We start from the raw sequence: 25,844 nt of genomic DNA on the forward strand, positions 1-25,844 counted from the left end.
ACACAAAAACAATCACACAATGAAATGTCATACTGTAGAGTTGAATGTGTTGGTGGAGCAAGTTCTCAAACATATTGGAGCATTGCAGCAAATAAATCTGAGCTTGGCAAAAAACAAAACAAAAAGCAAGATCAACATATCAGTATTGAAAAGACAGCAATACATGTGAAGGCACGCAACAGACAAAATCTGTTATAATAATGTGCGCAAACGAAGGTTTTGATGGTTCATGTAAAGAAATGCCTCCAATCAACTGAACAACATCTCTCCACCTCCTTTTCATGTCTTTCAATCCCACACAATCAGGCACGAGGCAAACATTTAGAGGGATTGTAAATCACATTGTGGATTGTACACTCATCTATGAGAGTGGATTTGCAGTAGTTTGCATGATCTTGGAAACAAAAGCTTGATTTTTGACTGATAATGTAAACTGAGAGGGCTTGTTACTCTGAAACCTCAGTGTCATTGGTAGATTGGCTTATGTGTGTGTGTGTGTGTGTGTGTGTGTGTGTGTGTGTGTGTGTGTGTGTGTGTGTGTGTGTGTGTGTGTGTGTGTGTGTGTGTGTGTGTGTGTGTGTGTGTGTGTGTGTGTGTGCGTGTGTGTGTGTGTGTGTGTGCAATGTAAACTTTGTGTCCCCTTTGTACAGACACACACCTTTAGTAGATCAGACCTTTATGCTTCTTAAAGACATGACATTGACTTACATTGATTTTCTGGATCAAACTACCCAAACAGCGTTTCTGTTACAATTTATATTTATGGAAAAAAAACACACACAAAAACCAACTCATTATTCTTTAGTTGCCTCAGTTGTATATGATGTCTGGCTTATAATAGTACTTATTTAATTGTGTTTTTGATCAGTTTCATCAATCATTTAGTTAGTGGGTTCAGCTGAAGTCAACTCAAGGTGTTATTTTGCCATGTCTGAGTTTATCATGCATCAACAGGGATATCGATTTTTGATGAGGCAACACAACACTTGTTTTTGAAAGAAACTATAAGTAGAAGCAGTGACAAAACAAACAGCTGAGGTAATTTCTTATTACTATAAGTTAATGTTTATTGAGGGCTGCAAATACTGCAATATGGGTACTGTGGGGATTCGTTAACGCTAATCTACCACAGTCCAATAACCTATATAGTGGTGAAAATAAACAAACGTATTGGCCAACACAGAATTGCTCGCTCCTCAGGTCTGGACTCAGCTGTCTATTCACACTTCAAGGAACAGTTGCACTCCTTTGAAGACAGCAACATCCACATTGTGGACACAGAAGACAGACGGTTTGTGAGACGGCACTATGGAAATGGAAAATCGTTCTGTTAACAGAGAAAGAGGTTTACGCCGCAATCTTTACCTCATTTACGTCATCTTTATTTATTCCCTGCCAAAGAAATTCAATAATCCAACTTCAAAGGGTCACGGTCAATCACAAGTGACCTCCTCTGAACCCCATGTGACCATGTGTGACTCCAACAACTACCTTGAATGTTAGAGAACACAATTGAGTGTCAGGAGTCAGAGTATGAGCCCTATAGTCTATTAATCACATAGAAACATAAGGTCATTAGCATATGAAGCTTTACTGACACACTAAGAGAGACTAGCCAGCCTAGTCGAGGATGAATTTAGGAAGCCACTTGGACGTGGAACGAAACGTTTTCCTGGACCAAGTTGTCCTGAGTCAGTTTGCATTGTCTTACCTGGATAAGGGCCATTATGCAGAGACATACATGAACAATAAGGGTTTTTGCTCAAATGAAAATGCTTTTTTGTCCCCACAGCATGACACATCCCGAAATTATTTTCAGTAAATATTACCTTAAAATATGTACAACTGCATGACATTATGCTTCTGACAATTCAAGACTACCAGAAAATATTGAGAAATACTTGATCTGCAAGTTGCAAAATAAAGAAATTGAACCTGGAAATGACACTTTTTACAGACCAGACAGGCCGTCTTTCTCTCTTTTTCTCTCTACCCCATGAGGCAGCGGACACAATGATGCTATCACATCAGGGGGAGATTAAACAAGGAGTGTCACAATGACACAGTGAGTTTGATAATGGGACAATAGAAGCTCTTTCAATTACAGCTCTTTCTCTGGAGAAATTGGCTGAGAAGGAAATTCTTCCAATAACTTGGCCTTGTCTCTGTTTATTCATTTTGACATTTAAATCTATCTTTCTTTAACCTTCTTGCTGTCCAGATTGAATAGCGCTCGAACAAGGCTCCCATCAAGATAAGATGGCGCTGAATCACCTCTGCAAAGAGCGTTCTAGACTGTGAAATTAGTAAAACCAGAGGTTGAACAAGAGAAGGTATAGTTGGTTGATAACATTCTGAAAGGGCACTGAAAGTATTATTTATGCATTGATAATGAATAACAAAAAATTCATGCCTGTGCATTTTTTTGTCATTGTTGATTTTTGTTACAGAAATGTCATATTAGTTATATAAATGTTCTGTTTTATATACATTAAAGTCAACATGTGTATTGGAATTAGTGCTAACCTAAACATGAGTTTATAAGATATTTGACTTTTCAGAATAAAGCAAGCATTCTCCCAAAGAATTACATAGGCAGTGGTGTGAGAGGCTGCCGTCACCAGTCGTCACATAATCGTATCCGGTATTAACGATTGGCTTTACTCTGTGGCTCAACTGTCATTTTGATGTGTAAAAAAAAAAATCTATGTGCAGCATCTTAAACAAATACATTGTGATGCTAAACTATTCGCTTATGTTTCATTTGGTGTCAGAGCATGTCGCACAGATCTGCCGGTGTCATTGTGATTAATGGGCATCCTGAATATGCCTAAACAGCATCCTCTCAGCCATCCCCGTGCTATTCTCGGTGAGTTGGTCGTAAACTGTCTCCAGCAGCACCTTGTCAAGTCCGATTTCCTCCCGAGTCCAGTCTGTGAAGCCACAGGGCCAGCTGCTTCCAACTTTAGGGCCTGTTATCTACTTGCCTTTGGCTGCCCTCTGGCCGTGTCTGGCCTCAGATTTAGTCAAACCACAGCGAGCTTACAGATAATTATCAGGCCGAGGCCAGCTGTGTGGCACGCTTCCACAGGCTCTTTGTTGCTAATTGAATTAGACCCCATGCTGGAAGTGACAGAGAAATGAGCAGTTTCCCCCAGCGAGCCATGTGATTAGCAGGTTTAGAGAGGGGAGGCTCGGCTCGGGATGGCACGCCGGTGTAGATGGCCGATGCCTTCAACTTGACGTTTGCATCACATCCATCCAGACACTGATGTTCCTGTCAGGTTTCATTTGATGACGCGTGTCAATGGGGGTCAAGTACAGTGGAGAGTCAGAAATGGACAGCTTCCAGGCTTTCAAAGTGAGTGTAAGAGCTCAAAATGTCGGTTTATTGTTCCCTCCTTCTTGCTTTTTTTTTGCCATCTGCTTAAAACCATGTTGGGGGTTGCCAGGCCCTGTGGCAGCTTTCGGATTCAAAAGTCCTCAATAAAACATGCAATAAATAATCCATTTTCACCATGAAAATTGTAATTATTTTTGTGTGAAGCACTTTGATGAATACCAGCGTGAATCACAATGTCACTGATTGTCAATGTGCACAAGTTTGCGTCCTATAAGCAAAGTTGTTAACACAGAGGTGGCTTTTCAAGTAAAAAGACATGTTTACATTGAAAATGGGCCATTTATCACACAGACATGCAAATATGTGAAACAACCGGGGTTTCACTTCACCAAAAAAAAAAAAAATTTCATCATATTAGATCAACATTTGAGTTGTTCGTTAGTTTGACCCAAATAACAGAAATATGCCTCCTCATTTCCTTCCCAGCTTTTGGCCCAACACACTGACCATTAATGTACTAATATGAACCTTTATACACTGTGTGGAGGAGATATAAACATTATTTTCTTTATTTTATAGAGAGCTTATAGTGCATGTTTCATAGTATTTCAAACAGAGAATTGCTATGATCCTAATAGTTTGCATTTCTGTACTGCATAATTTTGTTAGTCAGACAAAAAGGACATACATTCTTGTAAACATGCATATTGAATAAAACCTTCTTTTCCATAGTTAATTCGCTGTTAACTTTCATTTCACAATCAGATGGCAGATGTGACAACTGCTTACAAATACATTTTGCAGCCCGTCATGAGCCTTTCAGTTTGAGCTGTAGACTGTCAACCATTCTTTCTTGTAGATCACTTAATTATACTCTGTTCAAACTCTTCGCACATTTTCCTCGATGTTCAGAGGACAGTAACGACCACTTCAGAAGCTTCGCTTTGGAGTTTGCTGTCGATCAGGAGTGTCAAACATGAAGGTAGTGATGCCTTGTTGTTAGCAAAGTAGCATTAATATCAAAGCCATCGTGCCCTTTCCAAAATGTCTAAGGGGCTGCACAGCGGTATAGTGGTTAACACTCTCACCTCTAGAGAAGATTGTGGGTTTGAATCTGGGCTGGGCAATGGAGCCAATCCCAACTAACTATGAACGACGGCAGGTTACACCCTGGACCGGTCAGCAGTCTATCACAGAGCAAACACAGAGAGACAGGCAAACAGAGACAACATGCAAATTCTCCTGAGAAAGACTGCGGCTAATATTAAAATCTGGCCGTTCTCAAAGTGAGGCGAGAGCCCTAACCAGTGTGCCACTATACAGCCACAATGTTAAAGCTAAATAAAAAAAAATAAAAAAACTTATTGTGCTTCTTAATTATCAGTTTGTTCTGGAGTTCTTTTTAAATAAATGGAAATATTTTCAAGAAGCAAGTCAAATGTGGTATTGCTATTTGTTGTTATCGTGATGGTTGTATGTGGCCACTGAACTAAAATATGTTTGAGGAACTTAAATATCTATATGATTCCCCTTTCCTCTCATCCATGCAATGTTTCCTCTGTCACTTTGCTTCGCTTTGCATAGTTTAGTCGAGGCCCTGGTTGGGAGAACCTATTGGGTTCTCTTCATACTAAGCAAAATGTCGCACCGCACCTGTATCCAGATGAATTGTCCTCCAGATCCTCTGCAGTTTCAGGTATTCTCTTTGCTTTTTATCTCCCACAGGTAGAAAGTTTTACTCAAAACTTTTCTTTGTCCTTTGAATCTTTTTTTATTTTTGACTTTCACAGTTCCCTCTAACTTTCCTCTCTCTGGCATTTCGGACATGAGCATTTCAAAGCTGGATGTCATCCAACTTTTTTTGCATATAAGTCTGTCCTCCATATCGTACAATTTACCCATTGATGCCCCAGCAAGAACGCAGTCAAAAAAATGGCCGACGTGAAATGTGAGCGTGTGAATGTCTTTATTTGTCTTCACGCTTGTCTTTGATCGCAGCTCAATGCTATACCAAGATCTCATTCCCTTCCTCTGCTTGTCCTTGCTTTCATGGGGCTGCCAGGTCTCCTTTTGAAGTTGGATATTTCTGTCACAAAAGTGCTAAATTAGCAGCATGCCTTTCTGCTAAAATACAAAGGACTTTGTTCAATGTGCATTCTTGTTGCCTCAAAATTTTGATGCAACTTTTATTGTGGGAGGATGTATGAAAACCTCCTAAAAGTGTTCACGGCTGCTATTAAACTGGATCGTACAAAGCAGGGACATTTCTCAAGACGACAAAAACTTAACAGCACAACTTTTCTGAGTTTTCTGGAGCTCTTTTATATTTTTTTTATTTGTGAGATCTGTAGGTGTCTCGGATCAGAACATGTAGATTCATTTGCCGTCTTGGACTATTTTTGCTTTTTGCCTGCAACCTATCCACAGTACAAATACACCAAGAAGTGGGACACACTAGCTGACACAGGCTGTGTGTGTGACATTTGGTAATGTCACACGAGATTATAATAGAGCACTTAAAAGTTTATTTCTGGATGCTGGTGCATTATTAGCCCATGATTCTATTTGTCTGAACCTTGCAGCTTCACCTCTCTTTAAACTGAGATAAGCATCTTTGCACAGCACTGTGGAACAGTTATGCAATGCCATTGTAGAACAGCTCCAACAGCTCACTGGTCCAATTGGTGGGATGTTAAGAAATGTAACAACAAGGATTTGGTAATCATCTTAATTATTTATATACACCTCTGTTGGATGTGAAAATTGGGTTGTTGAGCTCAGCCGGGCAACAAATCTTTCATTTTCTCCGAGTGAAACTGAATAACATGAAAAATAGTGTCCTTTGTGTGTACAACAGAAGCGGATAAAACATTTTCTATTATTCATCCTTTTCCGTTATTTAGTTCTTTGTGTATAATTCAGAATGTTATATGTTTGTGTGGCGTCTTTCTAAGAGGGCATATATATATAATCTCTCCTCCCTCGTGGCCTTCTTTTGTTTACTTGTAACCCTTCATTCAGCGAAGGACTACTTGTAGACTGTGGCAATATTTTCTATTTTCCTACAAATGAACATTGACAACATTCAGCTAAGGCATGTTTAAATACTTTTGGTAATTATTGAGGTGGGTTTTAGCCACATGCTGCTTGAACAACCAAACTATTCCCTGTGAAAGAAGGAGTGCATCAAACCTCTCAGTCCATTCCTCTCTTGACATCCTCCTGGTCTGCTTGACACTGGAAGGCAGGGAGAGGCTGCCAATAATGTTTGATGTGCTCCACCAGCAGAGAGAAACTGGAGTCAGACCTCGAGAAGTGGAGAACTGCACTGGAGACATCAAAATTGAAAATATTGAGGAGGACAACCAAATACTTCTGCCTACACAACGGTGAAGTTGAAAAGGTGCAGCTGCATGAAGCTGAAGCACCGAAAGTGCAGGGATTGAAAAACCTTGGCAGCATACTGATAAAGGTGGGCACATCAGAGGTAAAGGGGGATGCGAGTCTGGCTGCAGGAACTGGAAGAAAATGGCAAGTGTGCTATGAGAGGGTGTCTGCGGAAATGTAGTTGTGATCCACAGCCTTATTGTACAGCATGGAGACAGTCTCTCTCTATCAACCATGCAGGAGAGACAAGTGCAGCAGAGCTGGAAAAGTGCATAAGGGCATGCGGTTGGACAAGGAGGTATAGAAACTTCTGGAGTAGAAAACGTGACGGGAAGATGCAGAAATGTGAGGCTGAGACAGTTCGATTACGTGGGAATACGAAGGAGAGGATACAGGGCAGAGGGCTGCCAGAGAAGGAATGGTGGGACAAGTTCAGGGAACATCCAGGAGGCGGCCATGGCTCGGTTGGTGGAATGCTCGATTCTCAATCGGAAGGTTGCAGGTTCCCCGTTTCTCCCTGTCCACATGTCAAAGTGTATTTGAGCAAGACACTGAACCCAAAACTGTGCCTGGAGGATTGCATTGTAATGGCCATTGGTACAATATAGAATAATGTCTTTTTGTTTAAGAAATCCAGACTTAAAGTGTTTTTGTGACTTAAGATTTGTTCTTCCAAACAACAGTGCTCTTTCTCTATCAGTGGATTCACAATTTATAATGACATTGATGACATTATAGGAGATTTTTGGTGAATTAATTGCAATTGATCACACATTTTTCATCTTTAAATATCTGTCATTTTGAATATGTAGACCATGAACGCAGTACATAAAATAATTTATCACAGTCTTTTGCAATATGTGTATTGCAGATATTGATTTGGTGATAATGATAAATGCGCAATATATTATGCATTCCTACAGCGTACCCTGAGTCCCATAAATAAGTCTGGAAATATCCCCCATCTACACTCTAGATTTTTCCCTACAAAGAGTGAGAAATCTTGTCTTTGTGTTTTCTGGATGCCACACGTGGTCACCTCTTCCCTCCAAACAAAGTGCCACGTGGATTTATTCAGCTCTCCTCGCCTCTGTCTCTCTCCCACGCCTTCCTCAAATGACATGATTCTGTTTTGTGGCAGTGCGCCACAGAGACCATGCATGAAATTTATTGGCCCCGAGTCCTGCCATTTGACACGCAAGACGTGGCTAACAGATCTTGTGCCATTTCCCATCTCCTCCGGCTCCCGTGTAAAGCTGACCTTTCGTACCTCGAGGCTATATTTAAACCGTGAGCACCAGAGACTTATGGTGCCGTGGGAAATTTTATTATCAGCGGTCTCCATTTGTCTGACTTAATTCAGGGCGACCGTAGATTGGGCCGAAGCACGCCGTATATTTACACTCCACTACGGCAAACAAGGGCATTGGTAACAACCCGGCTATCAACACCCTGGCGGGGGTGACGCCTGGTGAAGCATTCCTCTGAGCTGCTCTGATGGATAGAAAACATTTACTGTAGCCTCTATTTACACTACAATGTGAGATGAATGAATAGGGGAAAAAAAGAGAGTAAAGAAAGTGAGATATTATTCCGTAAGGCGGGGGTTTGACCAGAGTCAAACACAAAGGGACTTGACATTTTCAGAAATCTCAACTGGTAAAATGTCATAGATTTCAACCACAGAAACATTCATCAGTCTTTACCACTTGTCCTCGTTAGACCAGACAGCAGGTTGAATGAGCTCACGCACACACAGGCACGCACGCACGCACACACGCACACACACACACACACACACACACACACACACACACACACACACACACACACACACACACACACACGCACAAACACACTTATTCTTTTTCAAACTCTCGCCCAGCCATCTGTTTAGCCATTCACTGACACTCTTGTTTTTCTGCACATTGCTAGGTATGAGATGGGAGTTCAGCGGGTGCTCCAGGTGGATCTGAAAATGGAAAGCTTCCCAGAGCTGATGGGCAGCCGCTGGATGGCCTGGCAGGTGGAGTATCCAGCCAGTCGCGGCGCCACACAAGAGGCTGAGACGGAGATCCGACTGGCGCAGGAGGACCTGGCGGGCATCGTGCCCCTGGCAATGGTGAGTGAGGCCACTTACAGCTCAGTGCAGCTCCCGCATAGATGGCTGCACACTTATTACTACGAATGTAAAACAGTGCATCTTGATACTCTCAAACACCTTATTCTCAATTTAGAATTTGACACAGCACTTGCATAAACTGCATGGAAGATGTCTATATGATCTGGTCTTTTGTTTTCAACAGATTTGTACAAATTGGCAGCAAAACACTAATTCAAATTGGACACATTGGTGGGTGACTTTAATATGCAACATGTGGAGTTCAAGAGCTTGAACAACTTTGTATGCATACAAATGAAATGACACTGTTCTATTGCAAAAGGACTTACTGGTAGAAATTAACTTTATGTAATCATGTGGTGTTTTTTCACTGCTTTTTATCTTTTCTGTACTATGATTTATTTTAATACTATTCAGATTATTAGACTTTAATAAAATAGGCCATGTTAATTGCTTTTTGAAGCAATGTATACATGTATATATGTATATCATTTTTAGTTTTTACTTTTTTAGTTTTTTAATTGTATTAAGTTCTCCGTTAACACCCCCCGGGGTTGGTGCGTGCTAGGAAATTGAATCCTGGTGGCGCCACTAGTAGCACAAAGTGCTTCACATACTAAAAAAAGAAAAATAACAACACACATACGCATGTGCATGACCACACGTACATGACCACACGAGCGCACACACACACACACACACACACACACACACACACACACACACACACACACACACACACACACACACACACACACACACACAGCCCAGCCATAGCGGACCGTCCCGACCCAGCCGGTCAGGAGACCAAACCACAGTCCTCAGGATGATGCCCCCCACAGACAGACCAGACTCAACTCCCGATGTGGAGCGCTCCCATGAGGAAACACTTAATAAAATACTAAATAAGTGCTTATAAAATTAATCAATGCATGAAAATAAAAGAAATTGAGCTAAAACATTGACAGATAAGAAAAAATTGAATTATGTAAATCAACTAAAATATAAATATAGAGGAAGCAGAAAATATGCAACAGCAGTATTTTGGCCTGCCACAAAATCTAATCATGTAGTGTGTGTGTGTGTGTGTGTGTGTGTGTGTGCGTGCGTGCGTGCGTGCGTGCGTGCGTGCGTGCGTGCGTGCGTGCGTGCGTGCGTGCGTGCGTGTGTTTGTAACTAGTATGTCATTGGAGCATACGTTTTTTTTTCACTCAAGTGAAGGTTTGAGATTCTCCACTGCTGCCTCGCTGCAGATAAAAATGTAGGTCTGTACCCACAAAGTATGTTTAGGAGCCAGGCAGAAAAAGACCATCTGCACTTCCCAACAGGCTTCAGATGGAGTCTCGAAGCTGGATCTGGCCTCAGGGTAAGCCTAAAGCTGTGTGTCTACCTCAGTGAGACAAAGGTAGTCTGTTGTTTGGATTAATTCCTGTAGAATTTCACAATGAGAACTTTTCCCGCATCTTTGTAGCTCTGCTCGGCAACCCGAAGAGCGTTGCTTCTGATAGAGATCAGGAAGATCCAGGTGAATAAATGACTGACATCAATTGTGTTGACTAAAGAGAATGGCACGCTGTCGCATCAGCGCTGATTGCGAGCACAAAGATTGCATTCATTTCTATTTCTGTTCTTCTAATCTGCATGATACAGACCTTACTGTTGTGTCATTGTTATTCTCTAAGTATTGCCCTTAGCTGTGTAGATGATAGATGCCTGTGGGTGGCAGTTCCTGGATTCAGTGAAACGCGAAGCATCCTCACCCACAGATCCATTCTCAGGATAATTGAAGCTATGTGTTTAATGCTTCAGTATTGTTCAACTTCCTTCTCTGGCTTCCCTTTCATGTCACTGATGCATCAACAGCCTGCTTCTCTTGCTCTAGGAATATATCATTTGCTCCCACACCTTCTGACAAAAAACTGCAGAGATTATTTGCATGATTATATAGCAAAAACCCTGTTTGGGGGGAAAAAACAACAACCAAGGAATATGCTTTTGCCTTTTCAGTGAAAAGCCAGTGTTAAAAAAAACTCTTTACTTGACTGATTTTATTTCATTTCGTTATAACAGCTTGAACAGTAACAGCAATAGGGTCTGTTTGTTTTTCTAAAAAATGAATTGTATGAATGAACAGGCAAGCTTTTACGTTTTTTGATTATTGCACAAATCAGAAAGTTTGGGTCAGAATTAGCTCGGACCTCATATGCATGTCACAAGACACTTGCCAGAGATTTGTTCCACATTCACAAGAACTGTCTTGTCTGATCATACAATAATTGTGGTCTCTCCCTTACCTACCAATCGTTTTGAAACGATATGGAATAAGACTTATAGACAGGTTTTAAGTCATGCACAATGACTATGAAACAGTTTCACAAAAAATACTCTTTTCAACTATAGCTCAAATGTCAAGCAATATGTTTGCAAGACCCTGCAACTTGTGGGGAAACTGCAAGATATTTTGAAAAATCCTTTGTGAAATCCATTTGCAACATGTCATCCCACTGGAATACGTGCGTGCGCTCAATGGATGAACGTAGTTGATTTTTAATATTATTTACTTTGCTTAGCTATTCTGATCAAATGTCTTGCCCAACGAACCAGTGCAGCAATTATTATCATGTTACTGAAAGGACTGGCTTCACTGATCTCCATAAACCTTTTGACGCCATCATTTCAAACATTTCCATTGGGTTATTGAAGAGAAGTTGACTGGAGCACTTTTCTCACTTAAGTTTGCTTAACTCGGAGGCTGCATAAGCATTCACTTTGGTTATCCACTTCATTTTGCATCTGTAGCAGATACAACTACCTAAGGTGCACAGCATCTCCAGCCACCCCGTGGTGCAATACTTAACACACGGCGCAAATGCTTATATATGTAGACACATTCAGAACTCATTAACTCTGTCTGTCTTCCTCTCTCTCTCTCTCTCTCTCTCTCTCTCTCTCTCTCTCTCTCTCTCTCTCTCTCTCTCTCTCTCTCTCTCTCTCTCTCTCTCTCTCTCACACACACACACAGACACACACACGCAAGCACATAAGGCTTTTGCAATCTGCATGCCCCAATATGAGAGAAGCACACAAGCGAGGAAGAGGAAGGCAGAATTAGATTACTTGGGATCACTGTGGCATGAAAAGGCCCTCAGATAAGTTCCTCTCCCGCCTCCCTGCTACACTCCCCACTGATAGAAAAGAGGAAGTAAGGTAATGTAAGAGCAGTGCTGTCAACCTCTCTTTACACACACATACGCGCACACATCACCCTCATCATCACCACCTTCCCTGCACAAGAGAAAACAAAGTCCAATTCCCACAGAAAGCTGGTTTCTGCTCACAGAGATGAATCAGCCAAATAAAAGTAGTCGAGGTGCGAATGGAGATGACTTATTTATGGTATGTGTAACAGGATATATGGTAATATAGTTTGTTCGGGTACATAATGATTGTGATACCAGAGTACGGATTGTAACCTCGTACAATAAAAGTGAAATGGCTTCAAAAGGCCAATAATACTTTGCAGAGCACAAAATGCACCGAGCATTCCTTGTGGACAAAGTAGAGCTGGTCAATTTAACGCCTCAATAATGACTGATATTCAAGTTCAGATATAGCTTCATGTTCTCACCACTTCAGTTACTGACTTTTACATGAATGCTGTCTGTAACAGTGTCGCCCTTGTGAATAAATGACGTTCAATCTGGAAAACATCCTGGCACTTTTTGTGAGATGCTATGTACGAGGACAAAAGACCTACCCCGTTGGAATATGTGTCTCCACTTTTCTTCAATATACTAAGCTTTACACAAAGAAGAGAGCAATGCAATCCTATCTTTAGGTATCAGGTTACAAGTTTGACATAAAAAATAGCCTCCAAAAAAAACCCAAGGAGAGTTCACTTCTCTTTTTGGTTCTTTATCCGGCTGACTGCTCTCAATCACTCAGTAACTCCTGCTTTATGTAACCTGCGACAAAGAAATAACTTTGCAATTTGACCCAGATTTTTAAATTACTGCATAATTTCCACCTGTCATTGTCATACACATTCAGCATTGTAATTTATATAGGTAGCCTTACACACATAAACAAAAAGTACAATACATTATGTATTATCATACCGTCATAGCACAACAAGCCCTCATTTCTGCAGCAGTTGTATTGAAGTGCCTTGTCTGTTTGATTGGTTTACCCTCGCTGCCTCTGTGCATCAATGAGCCTTGGCCACCCATGACTCTATCACTGGTTCACCACTTGGCCTTCCTTTGACCACTTGTGATGTTGACCACTTCAGGCTGGCAACACCCCATAGTTGCTGCACATCCTTGTGTTTGTCCATGTTTCTTCTTCTATCACATCGACATCGAGGACTCATGCTGCTCTCTAACAGTCCAGCGCACCCCACTAACGGGAACCATGATCAAGAGATTATCTGCGTTCACTTCACCTCAAATAGGTTATGATATGATGGCGTATCGGTGTATTGACGTCGCCCTTTTGGCAGTCTTGAATCATTACTGATACATCGCCCAGAAACAGGCCAAACTGACATCCTGGGGGAGCTTCCACAATCATTTTTCTCCACAGGTTCAATTCCATTGTATTATTGCGTTTATTTGCCTTCTGTTTCATTGTATTTTAAAAATCAGTGCTTCTGAGAGATGAAGTAATGAGCAGAACACGATTGAAAGCTGCCTAAAGCGGCATCATTGGGTGTTGATCTTCAGTGTTGCCTACAGTAGCCCATTAGAAATACTGCATTACAAAAACGAAATAATATTTCTTAATGGAGCTTTGAAAGAAATGTAATTGTTGAACCACCTTTGCTGTCAGCTTTACTGTAAAAACTAAGTTAAGATGAACTACAAGCTTTTTAATGTAGTCTCTTTGGTGCCATTATTGTTGCTAACGCATTATTCTTTCCTTTTTTGATTGTGAGGGTGAGTGGAGGGGCTTGTTATGATCAGAGGTGTTTAACAGTAATCCAAGGTTACAGATGAAAGAGAGAACAGGCAAGTGGAGAAAATGAGTGTTATCAGAAATAGTAGAGAGGGAGGAAACACACAGGGTAATTCTCAAATCTTTTTTAATCAAGTTAAGAGGGGAAACATCACAGAGCACGCTGAAGGCATCTGTTGACACAACAGCTTCTCTAGAAAGTCTTTTCATCTGTAATTAGCACTAATTAGTCTAATAAGCCAGACTGGATTTTTTTTCTAATGTGAAGCTGTGGTAATTGTGTCTCGACCAGAAAAAATCTCATAAAGCAAACGAAGATCCAGAACTGACCATGTCTCCAAAGGTTGTAATGCAATAAAGCTAATGACTATTAGTAATGGGAAGCTTATTTTGGATTTGATCACATTTATGGGCTATTACTTCAATGGCTCCTCAAACCCATTCCCTGCTCATTTATGGGATGTTCTGAATTATTGCGCCCTTGCTGGAATTGATTATTATAAAAAGGTCTTTTTATTACATTAGCCCAGCCAAGTGATAGGCTGTGCCACGGGTGACACTTCTGGGAAAGCAATGACATTGGTTTGAAAGATGAGTCCTCGTTTTTTTCCCCCAGCTCCCTTTGAAGAGGACTCCTCCTGCGTATTGTCACAGACCCACCTGCATTGGGAAGGCTCGGAGCGCCGCATGCCACTTTGTCACCAATTTCGTACTGAGAAGCAGAAGTTCTGCAAATGCAGCAATTATTTCAAAAGCAGAAAATGAAAAGAGTACTCAAAGTTTGAGTCGGTTTAGAGCAAGGAAATGCCTCAGAACTGTAATACCCCTCGGCTGTCCTAGCTTGTCTCCTCTTTACTTGCTTATGTATTGCTGTATACCTTTCTGTTTGCACCAGACAAATATACATTAATCTGTTAACGATGTAAAATAATTGGCTCTGTTGTCAGCCTCTGCCTCACGTGCTGCCTTTTTGAGAGTTGTGTGTGTTTTTTTGGGTCATCTTGAGATGGATCTTAAAGGCAGTAATTGGATGCCTGAGCAAATTCCCCTTTCACAGTAGGAGGCTGGTCCATTATCTTTTAGCATCGTGAAGTAATATGCTCCTGTCCAGGCTGCCCTCATCATCATTACCCATGCTGTGGATGCCTGGTGATGGAGAGGGAGCAGGAGGACAGGGCATACATCATATCTGGACTCATCAGTCTTCCTGTTGCAGCCAAGGCACCAAACTGTGTTCACTCACACGAGCGTTCGCAGGCATAGAGATGAGGAGAAATGAAAGCACCCGTTTGTATTCACGTGCTGCTCCAATGTATTGTTAAACAATACATCATCACCCCGGCCTTCTCTGGCCACTTCTGCTCTCACATGATAAAGCCATCTATCAACATCTTCCAATGAATGTTTCATTTTACTCCTTTCGATTCCATTCCTCCTGTTGCATTGCACATCTTTTCTGCCAGGCCAGTGAAATCCAGTGAACAATTTATCAAACACATAGTTAGACGTCCAGACACGAGCACTTACGTGCCAGCTAATCCCACAGAAATGCATCATGGGTGCAGGTATTATCGTGCAAGCTGTTTATCAAAAGACCTTTGCATAGTGCACCGTGCATGAATGACCTAATTTGAATCATTTAATAGGCTTTATCAACTCCATTCCACTTGTGCTTAGTCCCAGTTGCTCACCCCTACTGTTTTAACGGAATGGGGGGGAAATAAAACACTGCATTTTTTCCACATTGTTCCACACAGTTTACAATAAGGGGCTGATGGATGGACCCCAAGTGAGCAATCCATTAGCATCCACTGCAGCTCAGAAGCTGATGATGAAGTGGTAGTACTAATTGAGGCTGCAGCCGTCTGCACATGTGCCACACCGCATGCGATGCTGTTCACGGCTGCAGACAGTGACGAATGCAGAATTCAGAACATGATTTTTTTTTTTTTTGAGAGGAGCTGAACATTTTCTGTTTCCAATGGCTCATTTGTCATCCGAGGATGTAAAAAATATTCAGAAGACTGACAGACACTCTCTCTATGACTCGTTAAATGAATAGGTGAACTACCTCCTTTTTCATGCCACAGGTTGAATGACATTTTTGGAGAAATTTATCAAGTGGTACCAAAGAAGCCGAAGAAATCATTTTCTAATTGTGAAACCTGAAAGAATGTGAGTGTGATGGGGTTTGTTACCTTTAGCGTGTGTTTATTTCCGTGAAATCACAAAATTTTCATCCTTCGTTTGATAAAAACAAACATTTCCCAATGACTTTGAACAATTTTTTTGAAGTAAGGTCAAACAATTTATTTACTGAGCCATTGCAATCCTTTGAAGATGACCCACACAGCACTACATAACTCTTGGACCAAACATTTATGCGGCAGTTTATTTATGCGGCAGTTTATTCTGTTATGCTTACAGAAAAATTGACAAGACCTGAACCCTGTGGAACCACTTATATTCTGGTTCCTCTAATAGAATACTGTGAACCTTCACTGTCACTGCAGTTCTCTCTGGTTTCCTAACTCTGTCAGTTAAGGTGGAGGAAAAAAGTTTGCAAAAGCGAAAAAAGAATATAATATATAAAGGAATGAAATGAACAGCCGATGCAGACTGACAGATCAATCACAGAGTGACACATGTCTGTACCCCACGTCTCCCCATAATTGTTAACATCCCACTTCACATTCTGGCCAAGTTCTATTCATCCCGCCTTTAATCCCTACCCACTGAGGTTTGAGAGGAATGTGTGTATTTTTTTTAAGCAGTAATGGACTCTACAATGGAGCTGACCTTTGTGCCTGCTGAGAGAGGTCTGTGTCCGGAGGGCAGCTAAGCCAAGCTAAGCCAAGCTAAGCTGGCAGTATGGATCTCGATCAGAGACGGGTGAAGGAATCAGACAGAGATCAGGGGGTCATCCCTCCACAGGCGTCGTTGGCTGTTGGTGAAGAACTCTTCATCGATCGGCTGTGTGTGATATATATTGAACTGAAATTGAGCAGACTGGCGCAGGCAGGGTTGTTTCCCTGCCTTCTGGCCTCTGGGCGTTTACTGAATGGGCGAGCAGCGGGGGCACTAGTGAGGCAATGCTATATCAGTGCCAACATCTATCAAAGCACCCACCAGTCACCTCCCCTGAGCCCCCCGCTGATCTCTTTCTCACTCGAGGCAAGCAGAGAGCTTTGTCCCTGGTGCCCTTGATTCTTTCAGAGCTGAGTCTGACGGTTGTTGAAATCCATCAGGGACACCCTCCCACTCCCCCCTGACCCACTGATCCAGATGTATTGCAGGTATAGTATTCATGAGAATTGCAGTGGATTTGTCTTACAAACCTAAAATTAAAATACCTCCACTGTCAGCCATGTTTTATTCACAAGCTCCATTTCACAGCATGAGGTGCTCCTGGTGGAGGGTTTGCCCCCCTGGCACAAGCCCTCAACAAATCCTATAAAGGTAATTTTGCAAGCACAGGCACTAGTACATTCTCTGTTAATGTAACTTCACAGTTTTTCTGGAGATGGCCTGAAGATGAATAAAGAAGTTTCAGTCAATTTTTGCTGAAACATCATGTTTACATGATGTCAGAGAGCCTTATTACCCATTGCATTGGATAAATATATATTTTATAGTCAATATTATATTGTCAGTAAGCCATGTAGACTAAAGAATCAGGAATTAAAGAATTAATATTTGTGGAGAGATTTATCCTGTCAGCAGCTTGTCATCATGGCACTTCCTCACAGAATCAAGTTTATCCATAAATCATGTGCACTAATAAATGATTTACAGTGGAGGGCAATTCACTGTGGCTAAAACCTCAATAGTGTCCATGAAACGTCACGTGAATCCTCTTGTACAACTGAGCGTATAGCTCCGACGGAGGGGAGTCCTGCTGTGTCGTCGGTCGTCCTTCTTAAGAAAGTTACGAGGCCAACGGTACAGGATAAATCATTTCCAACAAGTCCATTCCGCCTATGAAGTTCCTGTCGGTTTTATGCAGCGTTTTCTACCTCAGGTACAGTGAGAAGTGACTCTTGAAGGGTGGTTTGGCTTGGTCAGCTGGTGTGCGTCGACCAACAATGAGTCTCAAGATTTCACACATGCTCCTCAGAAGGTACTGCATCTTTATCTATTCAGGCTGCGTGAAAATATACTGGTAGCGACACAATTTACAGAGTCAAAACTGAAAGAGTGCAGATTGGAGCCCCGACAGCAAAGTGCTGAAGTGAATGCCGACCCCTCTTCCCTCACAGCGAGACGTGTCTTTTCATACCTCGCAATTGTGTTGTGAGAGTCACATGGACTTTGTCACCGAATGTCAAGTCCAAACACGACATTTAAAAAAAGGATGTTTTATTCTTGGATTTCCATCAGAGGCACTTACTCCAAGACCAAATAAATTATATATCCCAAAAAGAAAATGTGGCATTTGAGAGAGCTCAAAGCAGAATTTTTCCACTCAGAATGAAATTATTGTAGTTAAATGGGTACGTTTGCTGTATTGCCCAAAGTTTGTGTGACATCTCCACAGTAATATAGAGTCATAAGCATTGAAGATGGTGAGAAAGTGGGGGTTTTAGAAGGAATTGTTTAAGGGCTTTAGTGCAGTGAGTTGTTGAAGCTGCAGCGAGATCATCAGGCAACCAGCAGAGACAAAACAAAACAAAACATTACAAAACAAGAAATGTCTTAAGAAGAAGAAGAAGAAGAGTACTTTATTAATCCCTTGGGGACATTTCTTGCCCGAGTTGACCCGTCAGTCGGCAGCCACTCAGGGCAGTGCTCAGGGTGAGCCAAGGGTCTTGCTCAGGGGCCACCGGTGCATGTTTTTTTGGGGGAGGGGGGGGACTGTGGGGGAAACTGGAGGAAAACCCCCACACACACACACGGAGAACCAAGTAAACTCCACACTGAAAGGCCCTGACTGTATTTGAACCCACCACCTTCTCACTGTGAGGTGAGAGCAATAAACACTCTGCCATCATGCGTCCCCAATTAGTGAGCTTTTGAAGTGCTGATTGGTAGATTTTATTAACCTTTGGGCCAAAGTCACTTTAGCTTCTCTCCCCTGCTCCTGGGCTATGAACTGACCCTGGCTAATTGGCTCCTGGTGATAAGATCATGCTTACTTTACAGCTTCTCATCTCACTCTTGGCACAAAACAAAAACACATTCACAATAGTCTTTTATTATGATACGAATAGGGGCTGTCTTACCAAACCACCTAAAATATACATGCTTTGAAGGCCTTAGTAGCAACAAATATTCCTCGTCATATCTGAATTCATATAATGGCTATATTCAAATTGATGTGATTTACAAAACACCGGATGTTTTGATATTAAAATTGCAATAAAGTCCAAATAAAAAAACCATTTATAAATAGCCATAATTCAGAACAACGTCTAATGGGTGCAGTAGCTGCAGGTTCACCTGTCCTACTTCACCTTCTAAATGCTTTTCATTGATGTATTGGCTTTTGTGGTGATGAAGTAGCTTTGTCGATGTTATCCTTCCTTGTGATAATTACAAGAGATGAACACATTTGACAGAGTGGGGGAAACATTATCGCCCGGCAAATTGAACCCTACGTATGATTTACTCCAGCTTCAATGTTACATGGACTTACTTGGCTGGTTTTTCAAGGAGATAATTATTGATTATAAAGCATGATTGAACAAGGCTCATGCCAATCACCTATTCTTCACCTGTCTTTATCTTGCATTATATGTCAGCCACCTCCCCTGATCTTCAGAGAGTTATAGTTTACACTTCAGCATAACTGCAGCCAGCTGAATAATTGAGCCCTTTGACCTTTCGCTGTGTGTGTGTGTGTGTGTGGTTAATTTTCACGACCCACTCTGACAGGAAATGAAGTGCCCTTTTCATAATGTCTCTTAATTACTGAGTGAGGTACCTACTAAACTGGTCCTTCGGCATTACCTTCATTCTGTGACAACAGTCCACCCTGTCCATGTTCTCAACATGATCTCTCATTACGTCTCCTTTTAAAGAGAGAAGATCAACTATGAAAGCGGCCATTGAGTTAATCCTCTGTCTGCCTGCCACGGCCAACCGTAATGAGCAGATCAGATCTCTGACCAGCGTGTACCTCACACAGGGCACTGCTACTGAGAAGCAGTCAGGTGTGTTTCAGGAGGCGGCGAGGGACGACCGCCAACTGGTGATGGGTCTCGGTGTGCCAGATACTGCCGCCACCTTTATCCCAACAGCCAGGAAGAGACAAGAAAAAAGAGGGAAATGAAGACAGGAGAATAACTGGCCCGTTCTTGGAGAAGCAGGAGTGGGAAGAGAAGAAAAGGAAGAAAAAGAGAGACCCTCATTAAAAGGCAGTGTGTTGGCTTCACAACCATCCCACCACTTCAATGCGCTGTCATGCAGTGATGTATCGCTCTGCATGGTGCTACCAAGGCCTTTATTCCCACTCTCCTCCATGTTTCTCGCTTCTAGCCAATTAAACGCCCACTGGAATAGAGGGTAGGAAGTGCCATATTGAGCATTGCACAATGTGGAAAGAAGAACTGATGAAAGGACATGTCTCTTTTAGTCTGCTTAATAGCTCCAGGACACTGTCTGAGTGGCGTTTAATGTCTACAGCATATAATTCACGATCCGTGCACTCCCGACCTCAGTTTCCTCACACATCTGCGTACTTTATCACCAAGGGATGAAAATGTTTATCAGAACTATGAATATTTCATTTACAATAGGTTAGTTGACTATTGGCATACTTGATAGCTCTTTTAATGATTTTGCTCTTGAAAGGACATGAAAAACCGTAAAGATTCTGATTTCAAAATGAGAACTCATCAATCATGGCTGTAAAAACAAGACTTTACATGTTTTGGGCTCATGCAATAGACAGACTGTTTATTTTAGAAAGGCCCCACCAATGTCTGCACAGTAGGAACATATGCTGTGTTTTCGTCATTTTTTTTTTTTTTTTTTTTTGCTACATTATGAATAATTCAGGGAGTAAAACTTGTCGACACTGTGTTCAACCTGTTCATTTGTACCTGTAGACCGGATGGAGGGGTCAAAATGTGGATGTGTTAGCGCCGGGGCTGAGGCAGAAGCTAATCGCAACGCCAGGACGGCCAGCTTTGCTACTTCTCATGCTGGCCATGTCACTCAGGCTGACACCATAAATCTCACTTATTTTCAGATCCAGCCGAGACACAGGCAGAAATTACGGCCCAGAACACATTACCAGCCTCAGCAGCGAGCTGAATGCTAACAGAGAGATCCTTGATAAAGCAGACAAGCAGTTCACCCACAGATTATTGAACAAAAAGACTCCTATCTGTAAGACTCGTGGGGCAGCTTTTGGTAGGAAGTAAAGCACAAACACCAGCGTCAACAGGTGAGAGTTACATAAACATCCAACCTGTATGCTTGGAAGTGTCTTAAAATACAATAAGTCAGATAAGCAATTGTCTTTCATGTATGTTTCTTACATGGGTTTTCTGAAGGGGAAGGTAGTAACACATAGATACGATTGAGACGTGTTGAGATTCTTGATATGATCAAGAAAACTTGTGGATTTTCTTTGTTTCTGATCAATTCTCATATTTACGCCGGCTTTCTGTGGAAACCAGTTTTGTTGCCCGTTATCTTCAGATAACAACACAACCTTTGTAAGTGGAAGCCAACCGTCTTTCTGAACCGATGCACATAGAGGATAGGGTAGGGTATTAAGGACTGCATACTGTGTTTCTTCCGTTTCCTCTTTATTTTCCTGAATTACCAGCTGGTTACAGTGGGAAAGTGCTCTTGGCAGAAACCCTCAGGTAATCCCAAAGGCTCCAATTGTGTGTTGTATGTGGTAACTGGCTAATTTGTTTGGTGAAGGAGTAAAAAAAATGAAAAAACAAGAAACAGTCAAGATTGAATGTAGACTTGCATTGGTTTGTTTTTCGTGGCTCTGCCTTATGGGGAAGTGATGAGATTTAGTTCTTCCACAAGATAAATGCATTCTCTTACATTCAAAAGTCATATTGCCTCAATATATAAATATGCAATATGCTCTACATTTTGATTGGAAGTGGTACAAAATAAGCCAGATATTCTCTCAGACCCCGGTGGTTGTGTCTGTGTTTCTGTTCTGCCAGGTGCGTGACTTTTTTTTTAATCCAGGCTGTCTTGTTTTTCTTATAATACCGACATTGTTTTTACAGATTATCCACTGCCACATTATTCTTGAAAGAGCAGACCTTTAGTGTAAGCAAATTACTGCAAATGTACTGCAATGGACTTAGTATTTAGGATTACATTTTGATGCAAAGAAATTCTTGACAGGGTATTGATACCATGAGTTGTTATTTTTAATGACTCACATACTACAAGAGTAACGTATATTAACCATAACCAAGGATTCATACCTGCTGTACTTAGTAAAATGTTTAGATAATTGAAGCAGATAATAGCATATGAATGTCATTACTACAGTGCTGTTTACAATCTTCAGTAAACTGTACAAAACGTTAGGGTTATTTTCTTGTTAGCAATTCCCCTTGAGAGCACAAACAAGACACTGGGCATAATAACAACTCATAAGGGGATTTTTCTTTCCCAGTTTCACAAGCCCATATTACATTGGGTCTTCATTCGGGCTACTTTAAGCTGCTGACGTGCTCCACTGGTCTCCATTTTGTGTTTAATTGTGCCGTCTATGTCGAAGTCTGTGGACCACTGATGCATCACTGTGGGATCCCGCTGTGGCTTATTACTGCCAGGCTCGGCTCTCAGCTGCTCTCAACCTGCTGGGTCATCTCCAACTACTGTAATCTAACATTAGCCCCTGCTTTCACCAGGTCTCAACCATTTACCCCATCATGTATTATAGATGACCCTGTGGAAATGGTGGAATCCCAGCAGACAGAGAATTAATTTACTGCAATCCTCAATTTTAAGGGGAATTGAATCAAAGTCAGCAGCACAGTGAGAGGGGTTTATATTGCCATATAACACTGTCACAGTCTATAAAATTGTAATGAAAGCCATTTGAAGATTAAGTGTTTTTTGTGATTCATTGGTATCTCTTGGCTCGGCTAATAATCATTTCACTCTAACGCTGAATGGTCTTACAAACGAGCAGGCTTCTTTCAATCAAACTTAATCCGCCTTTTCTCTTTTTTTGAATGGGTCCGATTTGCAAGCTCACAAACACAAGGAGAAGCCTTTAGAAACCGAGCTGACAGAGCAGTGTAAAAAACCGTGTGTACTTCACCGGTGAGTGTGAAATACACATGAATATAGACGGGAAGTCAGACACTGTTGATCTGTCCTGTCTGTGCTTGGCAGGTTTAGCAAGATTACTCTAAACAAATGTGACATATAATTCAACAAGCATTGCTCCAGAGTTGTGATTCCCCTGTTAAGAAGAATAAGTTGATTGTGGCTGGATGTTTTCAGTGCTGGCAAAACTTCAATGCACCGGTTTCACACAAAAAAGGAGGCTTTTGGGGTTCCTGACCATTGGAATTTATGGATATCTGAACAACCCTTTTGTGGAAGAACATGCCAATATAATGAATACAGCTTATAGCGATAGATTATTGTCACACCTCACAGTTTCCCCACGTCATTTGAGTTCACCAGTAACAAGAACCCTTTGTGTGCTTTATAGTACAGCCATGAACTTTTTTGACCCCTGCAGCAGCTATTTATTGTGATCCCAGCCGTTCCATTGCAGCCAGTGTAATTGAAGCGCTCTTTCTTATGGCTGAATGGGTAGAAGAGACAACCCAATGTGCATTGGTGACATTAGAGAGCAAAAGTTACCTCTGACTTTTCCTAATTGGGCCCAATTATCCTCTGTGACAACAGCCTGGTGTGTATCTGTAATGAAAGGTTAAGGTTTTTGTACAGGGTAATGAAGCAGTGGCATTGAACTTAAAGGCTGTCTTATACACTGAGGTCATTTCCCAGGAGCGCCTCAGCTACAGTGCAGAGGCAAATTCTAGCAATTGGTGCTTTTCACATGGAGCATAGTTCGCTCTGATTGGACTGCAAATGCTAATTGACACAGGATGGGCCAGGCGACTCCTGGCAGGTTCAGCTTGATCAACGTGAGTTCGAAAAACTCGTTACATAGATATATGACATGTACCACTTTGAATGTGAACATTTTACTTTCGTGTTGAGAATTTGGTGAAACACATGCTGACTATTTGCCGAGGTGGGATTATGCAAAATCACTATGAAGGATGGTTTGAGTGAACGTCAAAATAATTTCAATAAATATTAATATTGTATAGCAGAAAATTAATGTATGCATCCTTTCATTCTGTAATAGTAGCAAAAGCAATTATTTTTATACTTATTTTATCTGAAGATCACACATATTGACATGGAGGCAGTGAGTTTCTTGTCATCCATCCAGCTGACTAGAGCAGTGATTCCCCACCAGGGCCAAAAATAGAATTTAAAGGCTATAACCTTTATTTTTTTAATGTTTTAAAGAAAGTGGCTGAGTCACCATTTAATTCATTTTTCATTAAAATTACTCAGTTTTGCATTAAATGTGTATCATCGTGAATCGTGGATTTTGTGGTTAAAAACTGATCACATGAACATTTGAAACTGCAAGCTAAAGCAGCACTAGTCCAGCAAACACCCCAAGACGGTGTGTAAACCCAAAGAGCTTTTTTCCCCTGAAAAAAAGAACTTGTCCTTCGAGAATATAACAAAAAAAGTGCTGTGTTATGGGGTTCCTTCAGCTTTTTTGTTGGGTGTGGGTGGGTGTGTGTCCCTGAAAAACGAGGTTGTGAACCGTTGTACTAGAAACGTTCACATCTCCAGACAACATAGAATCAGCAATTAAACCAAGACACATCTTCGGTTTGTTCTAGTAGTAAAACAGCATACACACATGGTGAGCAACATGCAAACAGCTGGAAGCAAACTTTGATCTTCACAGTGCTTGCTTGTGAGAGCAAATCATAAAACCTCCGCGATGCCTCATTAGATAAAAATAAAATGAATAAATAAATGCATGTTTAGCCTTTCTATTCACTGCCTGGGTGATGCAATCAATTATTTGTTGTTCAGTTATCTGCAATTCTAACTTATTTATTCATTTATGTAAAATAATCATTAACGAAGTGGTGATTCTCCAGGAAGCCTCGGGTCATTATAAAACCAGCGTGGAGGTCACTTTCTCCTCTGTTCTTCGGGAGCTGGTAATTAAAGACCCGTTATTGGTATATTAAAAACCTGCTCTGCCTTTGATCGTTTTCTGTCCTTCTTCATGCCCTCAGGACTCAGAGATCTTGAACACGGCTGTCCTGACAGGAAAGACGGTGGCCGTCCCAGTGAAGGTGGTGACTATTGGAGTGGACGCTTCTGTCACGGATGTCTCAGACACAGTGAAGTGCCGCTCGACAGACGAAGATGTGGTGAAGGTCAGTGAGATAAACCAGTGAAAGCACAACAAGGCTTTACTTTTCTGCTCTTAGCAAAAGTCTCGCTGTAAGATGCTTCAATTGGGCTTTTGCTTTTACATTTGAATCCTAAAAACAATGTCGAATCAACGTTATAGCGTATGACGGGTCCTGAATAGGCGGGCCGGATGCGGCCTGCAGGAGCCAACCGTCTGGCCCGCGGCAGCCCATTCGCCTCACATCAACGTGAAATAAAGTGTGATTTGAGGGGAAAAAACGCTCTGCTCCACCTTTTTAATCCTCATCCCACACTGTAGTCAAAGCCGCAGTCTGACGTTTAATTCCAAATGTCCAATTTCAATTTTAAAATGTCTAGAAATGATTTGAACCTTATCATATGAACACCTGCTATTACACATAGTCTCCAGGATCCTCTGCGTTAGCTTATATTCCTCATCTGACATTTTCCTCAGATTTTTGTGGCTTTTTAGATCATACTCTGAAGCACAATTAATGGCAAAATGACATATTTCAAGAACAAAGGTTGTTTTGGTTTTTTTTAATTGGTAATGGAATTTAAGGTAAATATAATTGTATATGACATTGAGCACATCTGCATTTACTT

General features: G+C 41.4%; 1 protein-coding gene across 1 annotated transcript in view; it reads left to right on the forward strand.

The window, feature by feature from the left end:
* Positions 1-25,844, forward strand: part of LOC308131908 (transmembrane protein 132C) — a gene marked incomplete at both ends in the record, with an annotated part of 146,172 nt that overhangs the window by 99,591 nt on the left and 20,737 nt on the right. The window contains 2 exons of the mRNA XM_080498797.1: positions 8,666-8,852; positions 25,097-25,240. Of these exons, the coding sequence (XP_080354923.1) occupies positions 8,666-8,852; positions 25,097-25,240 (331 nt within the window). The remainder of the gene's footprint in view (positions 1-8,665; positions 8,853-25,096; positions 25,241-25,844) is intronic.

Source organism: Blennius ocellaris, assembly GCF_963422515.1.
Source record: "Blennius ocellaris genome assembly, chromosome: 7".
In the NCBI taxonomy this organism is placed as follows: Eukaryota; Metazoa; Chordata; class Actinopteri; order Blenniiformes; family Blenniidae; genus Blennius; species Blennius ocellaris.